This window comes from Sapajus apella, unplaced genomic scaffold, assembly GCF_009761245.1.
Source record: "Sapajus apella isolate SASKATOON/1434 unplaced genomic scaffold, GSC_monkey_1.0 scaffold12, whole genome shotgun sequence".
NCBI classification, from domain to species: domain Eukaryota; kingdom Metazoa; phylum Chordata; class Mammalia; order Primates; family Cebidae; genus Sapajus; species Sapajus apella.
In genome coordinates this window covers 25,565,624-25,583,468 of record NW_022436952.1, presented here as the reverse complement: position 1 = coordinate 25,583,468, position 17,845 = coordinate 25,565,624, and the positions used below count along the sequence as shown (strand labels likewise).

Sequence of the window (17,845 nt, the reverse complement as noted above, 5' to 3'; positions counted from 1 at the left end):
CAAGACCCCCTCCTCTGGACCAGGAGAGAGTACTTGGACCTGGGAAGTTTAGGAATGTCAGAAATTCCCAGAAGTAAGACCATCTTTGGGACAAGAGACAATGAGACGTCAGGTGTGGAGGAACAGAAAACAAGAGCCAGGGGCCAGGGCAGGTCAGTCCTAAAGAAACAGATGGACCATACTGGGGACAAAGGCGGCACAGGAGCCACAGAGCCATTTGGATTTTTTTTATTCTCTTTTTAAATACTGTACAGTGAAAAATAAATACGCCTTCTCATCCACCAGACAAGGTTGGTCCCCTCCCCCTGGGGACCTTGTCACCCCCCTTCATACACACCCCTGGTTCTACTCCAAAACCTTCCCCGTGCCTCCCACCCACTTATCTCTTACTATCCCCGTCTTCCACAGTGATGAGGCCCCAGAAATGGGGGGTACAGGATGGGAGGAGGGATAGCAGGGGAGGCCCCCTGAACGGTCAAATCTGGGTGGGTCAAGGAGCACCCCCCACCAACAGGTGGAGAATGGGGGTGTTCAGAGAGAGATTGGGGCATTAGAGGATAAAGGCACATCCAGTCTGATGGGGGAGAGAGGCTCCCCTTACCCTGGGGGTAGGGTGGACAAGAGGGAGGGGGTATGACCCTGTTACACACCCCTCCACTAGCTCCTGGAGGTTGGGGGGTACCCAAGCTGCTGTGCCACCCCCCTCCCCCCTAGATAAGAGCAGCTCCAGCGCAGGTCAGTTGGGCCCGTGAGGGCCATGGTGTTGGGCAGCAAGCGAGATGGAGAAGGGAGGGATGCAGGCTGGAGGTTTTATGAAACCCCATTCACCATACTACCCAACTCCAAGGGGGCAGAGAGCTCCCCATTCTCCGAGGGGCCCTTAGGAAGCTTGCTGACAGAGTCACCCTGAGGGGCAAGTGGGAAAGAAAACAGAAAATCAAGCACACGGTGAGCAGAAACCCAGGTGGGTGACATTTCCTACCATCCATGCACTCCTGGCATCTGGTGATCCAGAGGTTGGTTCCTTGATCCCATGATCCAGTCTCTCTTACTTGGGATCCAGAAAATGTGAACTACACATTCTTCTCTATCCCATTCAAAGTTGACACTATTCTAAACTCCATCAGACACAACTGCCTCTGCAATTCATTAACAGATTTCTTTTTTCTTTTGAGATGGAGTTTTGCTCTTGTTGCCCAGGCTGGAGTGCAATGGCACAATCTCAGCTCACAGCAACCACCGCCTCCCCGGTTCAAGCCATTTTCCTGCCTCATCCTCCCGAGTAGCTGGGATTACAGGCATGCACCACCACACCCAGCTAATTTAGTATTTTTTAGTAGAGACGGGGTTTCTCAATGTTCGTCAGGCTGGTCTTGAACTCCCGCCCTCAGGTGCTCCACCCGTTTCAGCCTCCCAAAGTGCTGAGATTACTGGCATGAGCCACCGCCCCCAGCCTCGGTAAGAGATTTCTTTGTGAAATTTTGTGTGCCCTCTGACCCATAATAATAACAAAAAAGGATAGGGTAAACCACATCTTGCCTGCCTACCTTCTGTCCTGAAAGAGAGTCCTCTGAGGGTTTAGTGCGTTCCAGGGGTGGCCGCTGGCGGCTCTGAGACTCTGCTCGTGAGATATAGTCAGCCACAGTCACTGGGGAAGGCAGGACATTAAGACTTTGAGATGGTTTGCAATGAAAACCATGAAAATTACAAAAGGAAAAAAAAAAAAGACTTTGAGATAATTCTGGTAGCCAGCCCAAGATACCCACTGAACCCAAACCCCTGATTTTCACAGGGTAGGAAGTATCCCATTCTCTCAGCTTTGCGGAAGGATTTTGGTGTCCAAAGTTGGCTGACCTGGTTGGCGGTCTCCACTGATAGAACCATCAGTCCGATTACCACGGTTACGGCGGCGGCGACTGCGATTACGACGTTGGGGTCTTGACTCATCTTCTGTTGGGTACGTAAAAACCAGAGTCACACATCCAACCTCCCACCCTCGATTCTTACCCATCTCTAATTTTCCAGACCCCAGGCACACCCTCACCCAGGCCATTCTCTGTCATGTTGGGCCCATCTGATTCCAGGCCTCCATCTATGACAGTCCTGTCTTCATCAGTGCGGCGGCGGCGGGAGCGGCGGCGCCTGGCACTTGCTGGGGGAGGTTCTCCAGGCTCTGAATCAACCGGGGGCTCTGGTTCAGATGTGTCCAATAGGCTGTAGGGATTACTGTCTGGATCCTTCAGCACTGGTCAGAGAAAGAAGAAGAGGAGTTGGCAATCAGGTACCCATCATCTTTCCTTTTGGCCCATATTCATGAACACAGCTGTCTGGTACCTGAGCTAATAGATGAAGAATTGTATCTTGAAGTGGGCCGGGGGGCAGGTGGGGGTCCCCTTCCCCGTCCCCCAATTGGCCGTCTCCGGCTTTCTTCCCCTCGGGTTGGGGGATCCCTGTCGCCAGGCCCAGCTCGGTTGGGCTCCTCTCTCTTCTCTGACTCAGTCTCAGAAGCTGTAGACACATCTGAGCTGGGGCCTGAAGAACACAGTGGAGTTTATTCAGGGCCATTCATCCCGCTTCAAGATCCATCACATTCCCCAAGCTGGAAGAATTCTCCCTCTTACTCACAAGTCCCCCAGCCAATCACCTCTTCATCATCTCCATTACAGATTTCCCCAAACTTCCATCCAGACCTCTGCCCCTACCCGCAAGCCCTGCCACTCCTTGCCTCCTGTTCCCATAGCTGTCTCACCATAAGCAGGACCGCCTGTCCTCCGGCCACGGCCCCGGCCCCCATAGCTGCCCCCGTAGGTTCGAGTCGCATGGAGGGAGGAGGAGGAGCTCTCATCAGTGCTATATCCAGCCTTGTCACTGCCACCGCTGCCCCGCCCACTCCCAGGAGGGCGAAAGCCCAGCCCAATCTGCCGAAGCTGCTCATCAATTTGCAGCCTTTCCAAGCGAAGCTGCTCTACCTCCTGGTTGGGTAGAAGATGTGGAAAGGAGAAATAAAATCAGTGCCTTTCTTCATGCTTCTTCACCCTGACTGTCCCCCTCTATATCTAATCTCTCAGGAATGTAAGGAAAAGGAAAATAACTGGCTAAACAAGGAAGCCCCAAATTTCCACAAATGTTTTCTGTTCTACACAGAGAATCAGGGCACCAAAATTCCTGAGTTTATCCCCACAGCAGTCTGAGTCCCCTTTCTACCCCCAGCTCTTTCCTCTCCTGGCCTGGGTACCTGCAGGTAGGAGAGGTGATACTCCAGCAGAGCCTGGGCATTGCTGATGTTCTCTCGGGTGCCAACAAAGATGAAGGGAACCATTCCCTGGAGAGCAGAGGGCAGAAACGATGGATCAGAAAGGAAAATGTAATGGAAGGATTGACCCTGCCCAGTCTCCAAGGGAAGCCTGCCCAGTGGGATCATTCTGGGCTCTAAATCTACTAGGGTTAAACAAGTTTCCGCATTCCACCCTCTCAAAGAACAATCCCTGCCCTCAGAGGACAATCCCATTTACTTCTGAAAACCAATTTCTATGCCCAGTTGTCCCGTACCCGTACCTCCTCCCTGGGGTTCTTCTTGTCATTATCACCTTCCACTCGAACCCTCACCACACCAGATTTATCCACAATCTCCTGGATCACTTTCCCGTTCTTTCCAATCACTTTGCCTGAAATAGGTAAAGGAGGAATTAAACTTTTTTTTTTTTTTGAGGAAATAAGAATAAAGCTGATAAAACGTCTTCCAGCCTCATTTTCTTCTCTATGAGTTCCATTTACTTCATCTCCTGCTTCTTGCTTTCTGATGTGCTTTTACAGGACAAAATATTACAATCCCTAGAAGTTTATTCTTTCATTTTTATCACTCCCATTACAGACTGTTTTCTCTATCCTTGTGAAATTGGGAGTCCATAGGGAGGTGCCAATCCCTGGATACAAGCTCAGAATCACGGTAGAGAATCTTGATTCTGACCACTAACTGTATATACACACCACCAACTCACCAACCAGGTTCCTGGGCACTTGCACTGAGTCCTCAGAAAACTCAAGGTAGCTTCGGGCCTGTCGGCAAGCCTCAGGAGTCTAAAGGAAGAACAGTGGGGAGTTGTTACCACATCAGAAGACCAGCTGGGAGCAGTGGCTCACTCCTGTAATCCCAGCACTTTGGGAGGCTAAGGCAGGTAGATGAATTAAGGTCAGGAGTTCAAGACCAGTCTGGGTGATACGGTGAAACCCCATCTCTACTAAAAATACAAAACTTAGCTGGCCATGGTGACTCATGCCTGTAATCCCAGCTACTCGGGAGGCTGAGGCAGGAGAATTTCTTGAACACAGGAGGCAGAGGTTGCAATAAATTGAGACTGCGGGCCGGGTGTGGTGGCTCAGTAATCCCAGCACTTTCAGAGGCCAAGGTGGGTGGATCACCTGAGGTCAGGAGTTCAAGACCAGCCTGGCTAACATGGTGAAACCCCATCTCTACTAAAAATACAAAACTTAGCTGGCCATGGTGACTCATGCCTGTAATCCCAGCTACTCGGGAGGCTAAGGCAGAAGAATTGCTTGAACCCAGGAGGCAGACGTTGCAGTGAGCCAAGATCATACCACTGCACTCCAGCCTAAGTGACAAGAATGAAACTCCGTCTCAAAAAAAAAAAATTGTGCCACTGCTCTCCAGCCTGGGCAACAGAGTGAGTTAGACTCTGTCTAAAAAAAAAAAAAAATTAATTAAACAAATTAAATAAATAACTTCAAAAAACAAAAAATGGTGAAACCCCGTCTCTACTAAAAATACAAAACTTAGCCAGGCATGGTGGCACATGCCTGTAGTCCCAGCTACTTGAGAGGCAGAGGCAGAAGAATCACTTGAACCTCGGAGGCAGAGGTTGCAGTGAGCCAAGATTGTGCCACTGCACTCCAGTCTAGGTGACAGAGTAAGACTCTGTCTTTAAAAAAAAAAAAAAAGAGGACCCTGGCCAGGCACAGTGGCTGACGCCTATAATCTCAACAATTTGGGAGGCCAAGAAGGGAGGACTGCTTGAGGCCAAGAGTTAAGACCAACTTGGGCAACACAGAGATCTGGTCTTTTTGTTTTTTTTTTTGAGACGGAGTTTCACTCTTGTCACCCAGGCTGGAGTGCAGTGGTGTGACTGGAGTGCAATGGCACAATCTCGGCTCACCAAAACCTCCACCTCCCAGGTTCAAGTGATTCTCCTGCCTCAGCCTCCCGAGTAGCTGGGACTACAGGCATGTGCCACCACACTCAGCTAATTTTTTGTATTTTTTTTTAGACGGGGTCTCACTCTGTTGCCCAGGCTGGAGTGCAGTGGTGCAATCTCGACTCACTGCAACCTCTGCCTCTCGGGTTCAAGTGATTCTCCTGACTTAGCCTCCCAAGTAGCTGGGACTACAGACATGCGCCACCACACCCAGCTAGTTTTTTGTATTTTTAGTAGAGACGGGGTTTCACCATATTGGCCAGGTGGATCGTGAACTCCTGACCTTGTGATCCACCTGCCTCAGCCTCCCAAAGTGCTGGGATTACAGGTGTGAACCACCACACCCAGCTATTTTTTGTATTTTCAGTAGAGATGGAGTTTCTCCATGTTGGTCAGGCTGGCCTTGAACTCCCGGCCTCAGATGATCTGCCTGCCTCGGCCTCCCAAAGTGCTAGGATTATAGGTATAAACCAATGCGCCCGGCCTATTTTTTTTTTTTTTTCTATTTTTTTGTTTTACTCTATTGACTTTGTTGCCCAGGTTGGTTCAGTGGCACCATCACAGTGCATAGCAGCCTCAACTTCACAGGCTCAACTGATTCCTCTTCCTTGGGCTCCCAAGTAGCCAAGTAACTGGGGTCACAAGTGTATGCCACCATGCTCAGTTAATGTTTTTTGTCTTTTTGTGGTTTTTTGGGGGAGGGTAAAGACAGGGTCTCTCTATGTTGCCCAGGTTGGTCTCAAACTCCTGGGCTGAAGTGGTTCTCCCTTCCATTTTCCCACTTCAGCCTTCCGAGTAGCTGGGACTATAGGCATGCACCACCACTTCCAGGTAATTTAAAAATTTTTATAGAGATTGGGTCTCACTATATTGCACAGGCTGGTCTCAAACTCCTAGGCTCAAGTGATCCTCCTACTTTGACCTCCCAAGGTGCTGAGATTACAGGTGTGAGCCACTGTGCCCAGCCTGAGGCTTGCTTTCTACTTTGGCCTCTCTTCCCTCTATTCCCTAAGAGACCCAGAATAAAGAGATCCTTTGCTGACCTCCCCATAGATGCGGAAAGTGCAAGTCTCTTCACCCAACTCAATGGCCGTCACTCCAGGTACTTTTCGGGCCTGCTGGATGTTGGCACCATGAGTCCCAATTGCCAGTCCCATCAGGTCCTCTCGAACTGTGAACTCCTCCTGGAAGGCTGCTGCCAACTGCTTGCTTGTCTGAAAGGAAAAGTCACTGTAGAAATCATGGTGGTAGAATCTCAGAACACAGTCCCAGGCACATGACCCTTTGCATAACTTAAATAAGGAAAAATGTATGATATTAATAGAAACCCAAAACCACTCTAGAGTCTGCTGACCACTAGGACCTATGTGGAAAGGTCAGGAACATTTTTTTTTTTTTTGAGATGGAGTCTCGCTCTGTCGCCCAGGCTGGATGGAGTACAGTAGTTCAATCTCGTGGATGACCTCAGGTGATCCACCCACCTCGGCCTCCCAAAGCGCTGGGATTACAGGCGTGTGCCACCACACCCCACCAAGGTCAAGAACTTTTAATTCCACTCCTACCTTCCAAATACCATTGGTTTGTAGGGGGAGGGAAGGTAATGAGGGCAGAGTTTGGACTGGGACCCACCAAAGTTCTAGATTTGGCCTTAACAAATATCTGTGTATGTGATCTTAAACAAAACACACTCTGCCTCTGGTGTCATCTGCTAAGTGATTATATCCAATTTATCTTATTCTCAAAACTAGCAAGAGGGTTAGACATGGCTGTTGTGAAAGTACTTCTCACAAGGTACATGCAAATGTAAGGAACTCTTACCTTAACCAAATGAGTATTAACTCATCCCCAAATAAAACCTAACAACTTAAGTAAAAAGCAAGAGGTTAAGAAAAACAGAAAACATGCCTATAGAACACCATACTTGAACTCCGTTTCTCAATCAGTCCTAAGAGGAACCCCTGGATTTAGGGGCAGAAAGACAGGAAAGGTTTTAGAAGACTGAATCCCATGTTGTAAGCACCAAATAGAAAAAATATTTGGGCTGGGTGCGGTGGCTCACACCTGTAATCCCAGCACTTTGGGAGGCTGAGGCAGGCGGATAACCTGAGGTTGGGAGTTCAAGACCAGTTTGACCAACATGGAGAAACCCCGTCTCTACTAAAAATACAAAATTAGCCAGGTGTGGTGGCACATGCCTGTAATCCAAGTTACTCGGGAGGCTGAGGCGAGAGAATCACTTGAACCTGGGAGGCAGAGGTTGTGGTGAGCCAAGATCGTGTGACTGCACTCTAGCCTATGCAACAAGAGCGAAACTCCATCTCAAAAAAAATAGAGGCCGGGTGTAGTGGCTCATGCCTGTAATCCCAGCACTTTGGGAGGCCAAGGCAGGTGGATCACCTAAGGTCAGGAGTTTGAGACCAGCCTGACCAACATGGAGAAACCCCGTCTCTACTAAAAATACAAAACTAGTCGGGCATGGTGGCACATGCCTGTAATCCCAGCTACTTGGGAGGCTGAGGCAAGAGAATTGTTTGAACCTGGGAGGCAGAGGTTGCAGTGAACCAAGACTGCATCATTGTACTCTAGCCTGAGCAACAAGAGCAAAACTCCATCTTAAAAAAAAAAAAACCTGAAAGGAGACATTCCTAGATTACAATACACTACTTCTACTTCCAAGTTGGATAGGACTGAATTATAGCAAGGATTTACACCAGGCAAGAAGAAAAAGTTGGAAAAAGAAACTAAGTTGAGGCCGGGTGCAGTGGCTTATGCCTGTAATCCCAGCACTTTGCGAGGCAAAGGCAGGCGGATCACGAGGTCAAGAGATTGAGACCATCCTGGCCAATATGGTGAAACCACGTCTCTACTAAAGAATACAAAAATATTAGCTGGGCGTGGTGGCGTGCACCTGTAGTCCCAGCTATTCAGGAGGCTGAGGCAGGAGAATTGCTTGAACCTGGGAGGTGGAAGTTGCAGTGAGCCAAGATCACACCACTGCGCTCCAGCCTGGCACCTGGCTACAGAGTGAGACTTTGTCTCCAAATAATAATAATAATAATAATAATAATAATAAAATGAAAGAAACTAAGTGAGTTGCTGCCTTAGGAAGGGAGGAGAAGAGATCTACAATGATTTATGAGCATCTTCTAGATAAGCTCACACAGCAGCTGGGTTTCCTTTTTTTTTTTTTTTTTTTTTTGAGATGGGGTGTGTCACCCAGGCTGGAGTTCACTGGCACAATCTCCCCTCACTGTAATTTCCACCTCCCAGGTTCAAGTGATTCTCCTGCCTCAGCCTCCCAAGTAGCTGGAATTATAGGCAAGTAACACCATTCCTGGCTAATTTTTATATTTTTAGTACAGACAAGGTTTCACCATGTTGGCCACACTGGTCTCAAACTCCTGACCTCAACCGATCTGCCTGCCTTGGCCTCCCAACATGCTGAGACTACAGGCTCGCGTGAGCCACACGCCCAGCCGCAAGATCTCAATAAACAAGGACATGGGACCAGCACTGTGGCTCACGCTTGTAATTTCAGCACTTTGGGAGGCCAAGGTGGGCAGATCACTTGAGGTCAAAAGTTTAAGACCAGCATGGCCAACGTGGTGAAACCCTGACTCTACTAAAATTACAAATATTATCTGGGCATGGTGGCATATGTGTGTAATCCCAGTTACTTGGGAGGCTGAGGGAGGAGAACTGCTTGAGCCCGGGAGATGGAGACTGCAGTTAGCCAAGATCACACCACTACACTCCAGCCTAGGCAACAGAGCGAGACTCCAGCCTAGGCAACAGAACGAGACTCCAGCCTAGACAACAGAGCGAGACTCCATCGCAAAAAAAAAAAAAAAAAAAAAATCAGCTGAGCCTGGTGGTGAGTGCCTGTAATCCCACTACTCGGGAGGCTGAGTTAGGAGAATTGCTTGAACCTGAGAGATGGAGGTTGCAGTGAGCCGAGATCACACCATTGCACTCCAGCCTGGGCAACAAGAGCAAAATTCTGAGAAGAAAACAACAACAACAAATACATGTCCCTATTCTTTTTTTTTTTTTTTTGTAGATGCGGGTTTTACCAAGTTGGCCTGGATTGTCTTGAACTCCTGACCTCGTGATCTGCCCGCCTCGGCCTCCCAAAGTGCTGGGATTACAGGCGTGAGCCACCGTGCCCAGCCTTACATGTCCCTGTTCTTAAATCTTTGCAGCTGGGTAGAGTGTGGGTCATGCCTGTAATCCTAGCACTTTGGGAGGCTGAGGTAGGAGGACTGCTTGAGACCAAGGGTTCAAGACCATGCTGGCCATCACAGCAAAACCCTATCTCTATTTTTTTAAGTTAATATAAAATTAAACAAACAAAAAAGACTGCACCTATGGCTATGTTTAGTTTATTTAGTACACTTTACCAGACAGATCAATAGAGCCAAGTCCAAGGACAGCTAGATATTCTACCTTTTGTCAATCAGAAAACCTGCACTATGGAAACTGAAGCAGATAAAAGTTTATATCAGGCCAGGTGCGGTGGCTCACACCTGTAATCCCAGTACTTTCGGAGGCTGAGGCAGGTGGAGCACCTGCGTTCAGGAGTTCAAAACCAGCCTGGGCAACATGGTGAAACCCCGTCTCTACTAAAAAAGTAAAAATTAGCCACACATAGTGGCATGAGCCTGTAATCCCAGCTACTTGGGAGGCTGAGGCAAAAGAATTACAGGGAGGTTGCCGTGAGCCAAGATTGTGCCATTGCACTCCAGCCTGGGCGACACAAAGGAAAACTCTGTCTTAAAAAAAAAAAAAAAAAAAATTAGCCGGGTGTGGTGGCTTGCACCTATAATCCCACCTAACCAAAGGCTGAGGTGGGAGGATCACTTATCACTTGAGCCTGGGAGGTGGAGATTGCAGATTGCTCCACTACACTCCAGCCTGTACAACAGAGCGAGACTCCATCTCAAAATAAAAAATAAAGTTTGCATCATCTGAGGGTAATGGTAAGTTTTTACCCACTAGTACCAGGGATCCTGAGCAGGATCCCTGCAGAAGCCAAAGATGATCATGACCCAGAATTGGCAAAGGCACAGAGAAAAGCCTCCCAACAAGATCAATTCACTTGATAAATGGAAATGGATATTCAAACACACACACACCCTATTCATTTAGAATAGTGTAACACCAAGGAAAAAGGGAATCTGATAGTTATAGGATGTCAGAATTCAAAAAGATCTGATAGAAATACTCTAGTCAGGCCAGGCATGGTGGCTCACGCCTATAATCCCAGGACTCTGGGAGGTCAAGGCGGGCAAATCACCTGAGGTCCAGAGTTCGAGACCAGCCTGACCAACATGGTGAAACCGTGTCTCTGCTAAAAATATTAAAATTAGCTGGGTGTAGTGGCACATGCCTGTAATCCCAGTTACTCTTGAGGCTGAGGCAGAAGAATTGCTTGAACCTGGGAGGTAGAGGTTGCTGTAAGCCAAGATAGTACCATTGCACTGCAGCCTGGGTGACAAGAGATGCTATCTCACAAAATAAAAAATAAAAAAAGTAAAAATTCTTTTTTTTTTGAGACAGAGTTTTTCTCGTTACTCAGGCTGGAATGAAATGGCGCAATCTCAGCTCACTACAAGCTTCACTTCCTGGGTTCAAGCAATTCTCCTGCCTCAACCTCACGAGTAGCTGGAATTATAGGCACCCGCCACTATGCCCCATTAATTAATTTTTTTTTTTTTTTTTTTTTGAGACGGAGTTTCACTCTTGTTACCCAGGCTGGAGTGCAATGACGCGATCTCGGCTCACCGCAACCTCCGCCTCCTGGGTTCAGGCAATTCTCCTGCCTCAGCCTCCTGAGTAGCTGGGATTACAGGCACGCGCCACCATGCCCAGCTAATTTTTTGTAGTTTTAGTAGAGACGGGGTTTCACCGCGTTGACCAGGATGGTCTCGATCTCTTGACCTCGTGATCCACCCGCCTCGGCCTCCCAAAGTGCTGGGATTACAGGCGTGAGCCACCGCGCCCGGCCGTAATTAATTTTTATCTTTTTAGTAAAGATGGGGTTTCACCACGTTGCCAAGCTGGTCTCGAACTCCCAACCTCAGGTGATTCACCCACCTCAGCCTCCCAAAGCACTGAAGTGCTGGGATTACAGGTATGAGCCACTGCCCCCACCTAAAAAAGAAATATTTAGGCTGAGTGTGGTGGCTCACGCCTGTAATTCTAGCAGTTTGGGAGGTACACGCTGGTGAATCTCTTGAGCCCAGAAGTTCAAGACCAGCCTGGGCAATATGGCAAAACCGCGTTATCTATTAAAAATACAAAATATTGGCCAGGTGCGGTGGCTCACGCATGTTATCCTAGCACTCTGGGAGGTGGTGAATCACCTAAGGTCAGGAGTGCGAGACCAGCCTGGCCAACACAGTGGAACTCTGTCTCTACTAAAAATACAAAAAATAGATGGGCATGGTTGCAGGTGCCTGTAATCCCAGCTACTCGGGAGGCTGAGGCGGGAGAATTGCTTGAACTCAGCAGGTAGAGGTTGCAGTGAGCCAAGATCATGCCACTGCATTCAGCCTGGGCAACGCAGCAAGGCTGAGCATGGAGGCTCATGCCTGTAACCTCAGCACTTTGGGAGGCCAAGGTGGGCAGATCACTTGAGGTCGGGACCTTGAGACCAGCCTGGCAAACATGGTGAAACCCTATCTCTACTAAAAATACAAAAATTACCAGGCACAGTGGCTCAAGCCTGTAATCCCAGCACTCTGGGAGGCCAAGACAGGCAGATCACAAGGTCGGGAGATCAAGACCATCCTGGCTAACAGGGTGAAACTCTGTCTTTAAAATAAAAAATAAATAAATAAAAATAAAATAAAATTAAAAATGATAATAAAAATTAAAAATTAAAAAAATATATATATAAATTAGCTGGGTGTGGTGCTTGACGCCTATAATCCCAGCTATTTGGGAGGCTGAGGCAGGAGAATCACTAGAACCAGGGAGGCAGAGGTTGCAGTGAGCCAAGATTGCACCGCTGCACTCCAGCCTGGGCAACAGAGTGAGACTCCCTCTAAAAAAAAAAAAATTAGCTGGGCGTGGTGGCACACGCATGTAATCACAACTACTATGGGGGGTGAGGTGGGAGAATAACCTGAACCTAGAAAGTCAAGGCTGCAATAAGCCATGTTACTCCAGCCTGGGTAATGGGAGTGAGATCCTGTCTCAAAAGGGGGAAAAAAAAAAAAAAAGAAAGAGGCTGGGAGCAGTCGTTCACACCTATAATGCCAGCACTTTGGGAGGTCAAGGTGGGCAGATCACCTGAGGTCAGGAGTTTGAGACCAGCTTGGCCAGTGTGGCAAAACCCTGTCCCCACTAAACACAAAAATTAGCAGGGCGTGGTGGTACACGTCTGTAACTCCAGCTACTTGGGAGTCTGAGGCAGGAGAATGGCTTGAACCCAGGAGGCGGAGGTTGCAGTGAGCCAAAATTGCACCACTTCATTCCAGCCTGGGAAACAAGAGAGAAACTCCATCTTAAAAAAAAAAAAAAATGAAAAAAAGAAATGTTCTAGTTTATCTATTAAGTTGTGAGAATGAACAAATAGAAAAAAAAAAAATTTTAATATAAAATTTTTAAAAAGAAACAATCTAGCCTACTGACCGCACTGTCACAGACGAAGAAGATAAATCTCAGTGTAATGAAATATATTTGCCAAAAGACAATTATTTGACAAGACTTAGCATTCCAAGTCCATTGGTTTCCTATTGTCCACATGGTTCTCTCTTTTTTTTAATGTCCTTCTCATACTCAAAATATATTCATATTTTTTCTTTCTTTTCTTTTTTTTTTTTTTAAACCAAACGGTTCTCAAATATATCCAGAGCAATTTGGTTTCCAGAGGTGATTTAGGGGTGTTGGTAGAAGTAAGAGTCATGCCCCCTTTCCACTTTTAGACAGAGCTGCTCTGATTGATTTTATGCACTGTGCTTCCAAATAACATTTCACTTCATCGAAGAGGATACCATCGGCCAGGTGTGGTGCTCACGCCTGTAATCCTAGCACTTTGGGAGGACAAGGTGGGTGAATCACATGAGGCCAGGAGTTTGAGACCAGCATGGGTAACATGGAGAAACCCCATCTTCTCTAAAAACACAAAACTTAGCCGGGTATGGTGGTGCACGCCTGTAATCCCAGCTACTCAGAAAGCTGAGGCATGAGAACAGTTTAAACCCAGAAGGCGGAGGTTACAGTGAGCCAAGATTGCACTCCAGCCTAGGCAACAGAGCAAGACTCTGTCTTAAAAAATAATAATAAATTTGGCTAAAAGAAATTTGAAAATAATTTCACTATAACATGACAGAGCTCTGCCATCTGGAGGAGTCTGAGATAAAATAGCTGACCCAGGTTTAATTGCCCAGTAAAAACCTCTTTGTTGCCAGGCGCAGTGGCTCAAGCCTGTAATCCCAGCACTTTGGGAGGCCGAGGCGGGTGGATCACGAGGTCAAGAGATCGAGACCATCCTGGTCAACACGGTGAAACCCCGTCTCTACTAAAAATACAAAAAATTAGCTGGGCATGGTGGCGCGTGCTCGTAATCCCAGCTACTCAGGAGGCTGAGGCAGGAGGATTGCCTGAACCCAGGAGGCGGAGGTTGCGGTGAGCCGAGACCGCGCCATTGCACTCCAGCCTGGGTAACAAGAGCGAAACTCTGTCCCAAAAAAAAAAAAAAAAAAAAACCTCTTTGTTCTGTAAACACAAGAGCATGGGTGGAAGACAGGGTAGGAAGAGAGGAAGACAATACCCTTCGGCAGGAGGAAAAGGAGCTAACAGTTACCTCTAGGTGCTTGGTAGCTTCTTCGTTGCGGGACATTAGCAATAGTTTGGTGCGCAGGCTTCGGAAATGCATATCACCCAGCAGAGATGCCCGCTTCACAGGGGCTTCTGTGGTTGACTGGGAGGAAACCAATGGGAAAGTCACTAAAACTGGCTTGGAATAAATACTGAGGGAGAGCCAGGGACCGGGAATCAGTCCTAAGTCCCTGGAAAAGGGTTAGGAAATGAAGCTAGGAGGCCAGGCGCAGTGACTCACGCCTGTAATCCCAGCACTTTGGAGACAAAGGCAGGTGGATCACAAGGTCGGGAGTTCAAGACCAGCCTGACCAACATGGTGAAACCCCAACTCTACTAAAAATACAAAAATTAGTGAGGTGTGGTGCCGTGGGCCTGTAATCCTAGCTACTTAGGAGGCTGAGGCAGGGGAATCGCTTGAACCCAGGAGGCAGAGGTTGCAGTGAGCCAAGAGTATGCCATTGCACTCCAGCCTGGACGACAGGGCAAGACCCCGTCTCAAAACAAAACAAAACAAAAAAAGAAATGAAGCTAGGAAGGGAGAGTCCCACAAAGGCTCATTATCGGGGTACCAAAGGAAAGTTGTTTTAGAGAGAAAACAAAGAGCAGGCCAGGCACAGTGGCTCACGCTTATAATCCAAGCACTTTGGGAGGCAGAAGCAGGCAGGTTACCTGAGGTCAGGAGCTCACAACCAGCCTGACCAACATGGAGAAACCCCGTCTCTACTAAAATACAAAATTAGCCAGGCATGGTGGCATATGCCTGTAATCCTAGCTACTTGGGAGGCTGAGACAGGAGAATTGCTTGAACCCGGGAGGCAGAAGTCGCGGTGAGCTGAGATCGCAGCACTGCACTCCAGCCTGGGCAACAACAGCGAAACGTTGTCTCAAAAAATATACAAATAAATAAGTAAAATAAAAATAAAAATAGAAAGCAGGGAGCAAGTGTAAGGTGACAGCTATATACTCTTTGAAAGTCCAAATATCGGCAGGGCGCGGTGGCTCAAGCCTGTAATCCCAGCACTGTGGGAGGCCGAGGCGGGTGGATCATGAGGTCAGGAGTTCAAGAACAGCCTGGCCAAGATGGTGAAACCCCATCTCTACTAAAAATACAAAAATTATCTGGGCACGATGGCAGGAGCCTGTAATCCCAGCTACTTGGGAGACTGAGGCAGGAGAATCACTTGAACCAGGGCAGCAGAGGTTGCAGTGAACGGAGATGGTGCCACTGCACTCCAGCCTGGGTGACAAAGTGAGACTTTGTCTCAAAAAAAAAAGAAATTCAGGCAGAATAAACTCACCAGAATGAAGAGCTCACTATTTGTGATGTTGAGAAAGATGCAGTTGGCTCCCAGGGCTTTCTTGAACTCTTTATGGACATTTTCATTGGAGCAGCTGGAGAGAAAAAAAGTACTCAGAGGGCAGAATGCAGAAGAGTGAAGAATTTGGGGGCGGCCGGGCATGGTAGCTTGAGCCAATAATCGTAACACTTTGGGAGGCTAGGGCAGGATGATCACTTAAGGCCACGAGTTTAAGACTAGCATGGACAACATAGTGAGACCCTGTCTTTATTTAAAAAAAAAAAAAAAAAAAAATCAGAAGAGAAAGAGCAGGGCTCGGAAAATAAGAAGAGGGACCACATTTAAAGAACAAGGATGGAAAAATAAAGGAACTGAGTGTCTTCTTAGCAAGAAGGGCTCTAGAGGGCCAGGGGAACAACAGAGAAAACTGCAAAGTGGGAGTGAGGCCTGGGAGAAATCAAGCCAGAGATTAGAACTGTCAAGAGAGCCCTCGTTCCCACCATCCTTAACACTCACGCCTCTCTCAGATCCTCAGGCACAGCCATGGTAACCTTGAAGAAGCTGCCTTTGGTTGCAAGGGGATTGGGATTAACTGGCCGAAGTCGCTCCAGGGTAACAATTTCATTGTAGGTGGCATCACAGGCAGCATATTCAATGACATAGAACTGGCATATGGTAAAAAAGGAGAAGTTGTGGATGACCTGAGCAACTTTCTATGAATAAAATATTTGTTTCAGTAGTTCTCCAAAGGCATTCCCAGTCACTCACATCTCCCTTCATCATCCGCACCCGGGCCAGCCACCAGCCACAAGGTTCCTGTTCATTGGCTCGGGAATAAACCTAAAGAAAAGTAGAGAATCAAAGAGATATTGAAGACCATCCAAAAGCATCAAGAAAAGAGATAAGAAGGCCGGGCGCAGTGGCTCACACCTATAATCTCAGCAATTTGGGAGGCCGAGGACAAAGGATTGCTTATGCCCAGGAGTTCAAGACCAGCCTGGGCAACATAAAGAATAGAATAAGCATTAGGATATTTGGGGCTGCTGGGCACAGTGGCTCACGCTTATAATCCCAGCACTTTAGGAGGCTGAGATGGGAGAATCTCTTAAGCACAGAAGTTCAAGAACAGTCTAGACAACATAGTGAGACCCCATCTCTACCATTAAAAAAAAAAAAAAAAAAAAAAGGCTGAGCACGTTGGCTCATGCCTGTAATCCCAGCATTTTGGGAGGTGGAGGCAGGCGGATCACCTGAGCTCATGAGTTCAAGATCAGCATGGCCAACACGGTAAAACCCCACCTCTACTAAAAATACAAAAATTAGCCAGGTATGGTGGCACATGCCTATACTCCCAGCTACTCAGGTGGCTGAGGCAGGAGAATCCCTTGAACCTAGGATGCAGAGTTGCAGTGAGCCGAGATCACACCACTGCACTCCAACCTGAGTGACAGAGCAAGACTCTGTCTCAAAAAGAAAAAAAAGAGGCAGTTGTGGTGCATGCCTGTAGTCCTAACTAAGCAAGAGGCTGAGGTGGGAGGATCACTTGAGCCTGGGAGGTCGAGATTGCACTGAGCTGTAATTGCGCCACTGCACTCTGGCATGGGCAACAGAATGAAAACTTGGCCAGACGGCCAGGTGCAGTGTCTCATGCCTATAATCCCAGCACTTTGGGTGGCTAAAGCGGGCAGATTCAGCTGAGGTTGGGAGTTGGAGAATAGTCTGACCAACATAGTAAAACCCCATCTCTACTGAAAATGCAAAAAATTAGCCAGGCGTGGTGGCAGGCGAGTGTAATCTCAGCTACTCAGGAGACTGAGGCAGGAGAAGTGCTTGAACCCAGAAGGTGGAGGTGGCAGTGAGCCGAAATTGCACCACTGCACTCTAGCCTAGGTGACAGAGCCAGGCTCTGCCTCGGAAAAAAAAAAAAAAAAGAAAAGAAAAGAAAAAGAAAACTTGGCTGGTCGTGGTGGCTCATGTCTGTAATCCCAGCACTTTGGGAGGCTGAGGTGGGCAAATCACCTGAGGTTAAGAATTCAAGACCAACCTGACCAACATGGAGAAATTCCATCTCTATCAAAAAGACAAAATTAGCCGGTGGTGGTGGTGGTGGCGGCACAGGCCTCTAATCCCAGCTACTTGGGAGGCTGAGACAGGGGAATCACTTGAACTCAGCACTTTGGGAGGCTGAGGTGGGAGGATCTCTTAAGCACAGGAGGCAGAGGTTGCGGTGAACTGAGATGGTGCCACTGCACTCCAGCCTGAGTAATAGGAGCAAAACTCTGTCTCAAAAAAAAAAAAAAAAAAAAAAAAAAGAACGAAAACTTTTCTTAAAAAAAAAAAAAACACAAGGAAATAGTCAGGATGCATCTTAAACCAAGGATACGGGAAACCAGAGGAAGGAACTAATTAAAAATCAGAGGATTGGCCGGGCGCGGTGGCTCAAGCCTGTAATCCCAGCACTTTGGGAGGCTGAGGCAGGTGGATCACGAGGTCAAGAGATCAAGACCA

The 17,845-nt window shown here is 47.8% G+C and overlaps 1 protein-coding gene across 3 annotated transcripts in view; it reads right to left on the bottom strand.

Moving 5' to 3' along the window:
* Positions 1-212: 212 nt before the first annotated feature.
* FXR2 (FMR1 autosomal homolog 2) overlaps positions 213-17,845 on the bottom strand; it is a 27,439-nt gene continuing 9,806 nt past the window's right edge. For all 3 annotated transcript variants that reach the window (XM_032280440.1, XM_032280441.1, XM_032280442.1), the window contains 14 exons: positions 16,106-16,177; positions 15,854-16,002; positions 15,338-15,431; positions 14,023-14,139; positions 6,254-6,424; positions 3,999-4,077; positions 3,556-3,665; positions 3,236-3,322; positions 2,750-2,972; positions 2,335-2,532; positions 2,045-2,245; positions 1,855-1,950; positions 1,548-1,648; positions 213-906 (listed from right to left, as the gene is read on the bottom strand). In XM_032280440.1, the coding sequence (XP_032136331.1) occupies positions 811-906; positions 1,548-1,648; positions 1,855-1,950; positions 2,045-2,245; positions 2,335-2,532; positions 2,750-2,972; positions 3,236-3,322; positions 3,556-3,665; positions 3,999-4,077; positions 6,254-6,424; positions 14,023-14,139; positions 15,338-15,431; positions 15,854-16,002; positions 16,106-16,177 (1,794 nt within the window). In that variant the 3' untranslated portion in view covers positions 213-810. The remainder of the gene's footprint in view (positions 907-1,547; positions 1,649-1,854; positions 1,951-2,044; positions 2,246-2,334; positions 2,533-2,749; positions 2,973-3,235; positions 3,323-3,555; positions 3,666-3,998; positions 4,078-6,253; positions 6,425-14,022; positions 14,140-15,337; positions 15,432-15,853; positions 16,003-16,105; positions 16,178-17,845) is intronic.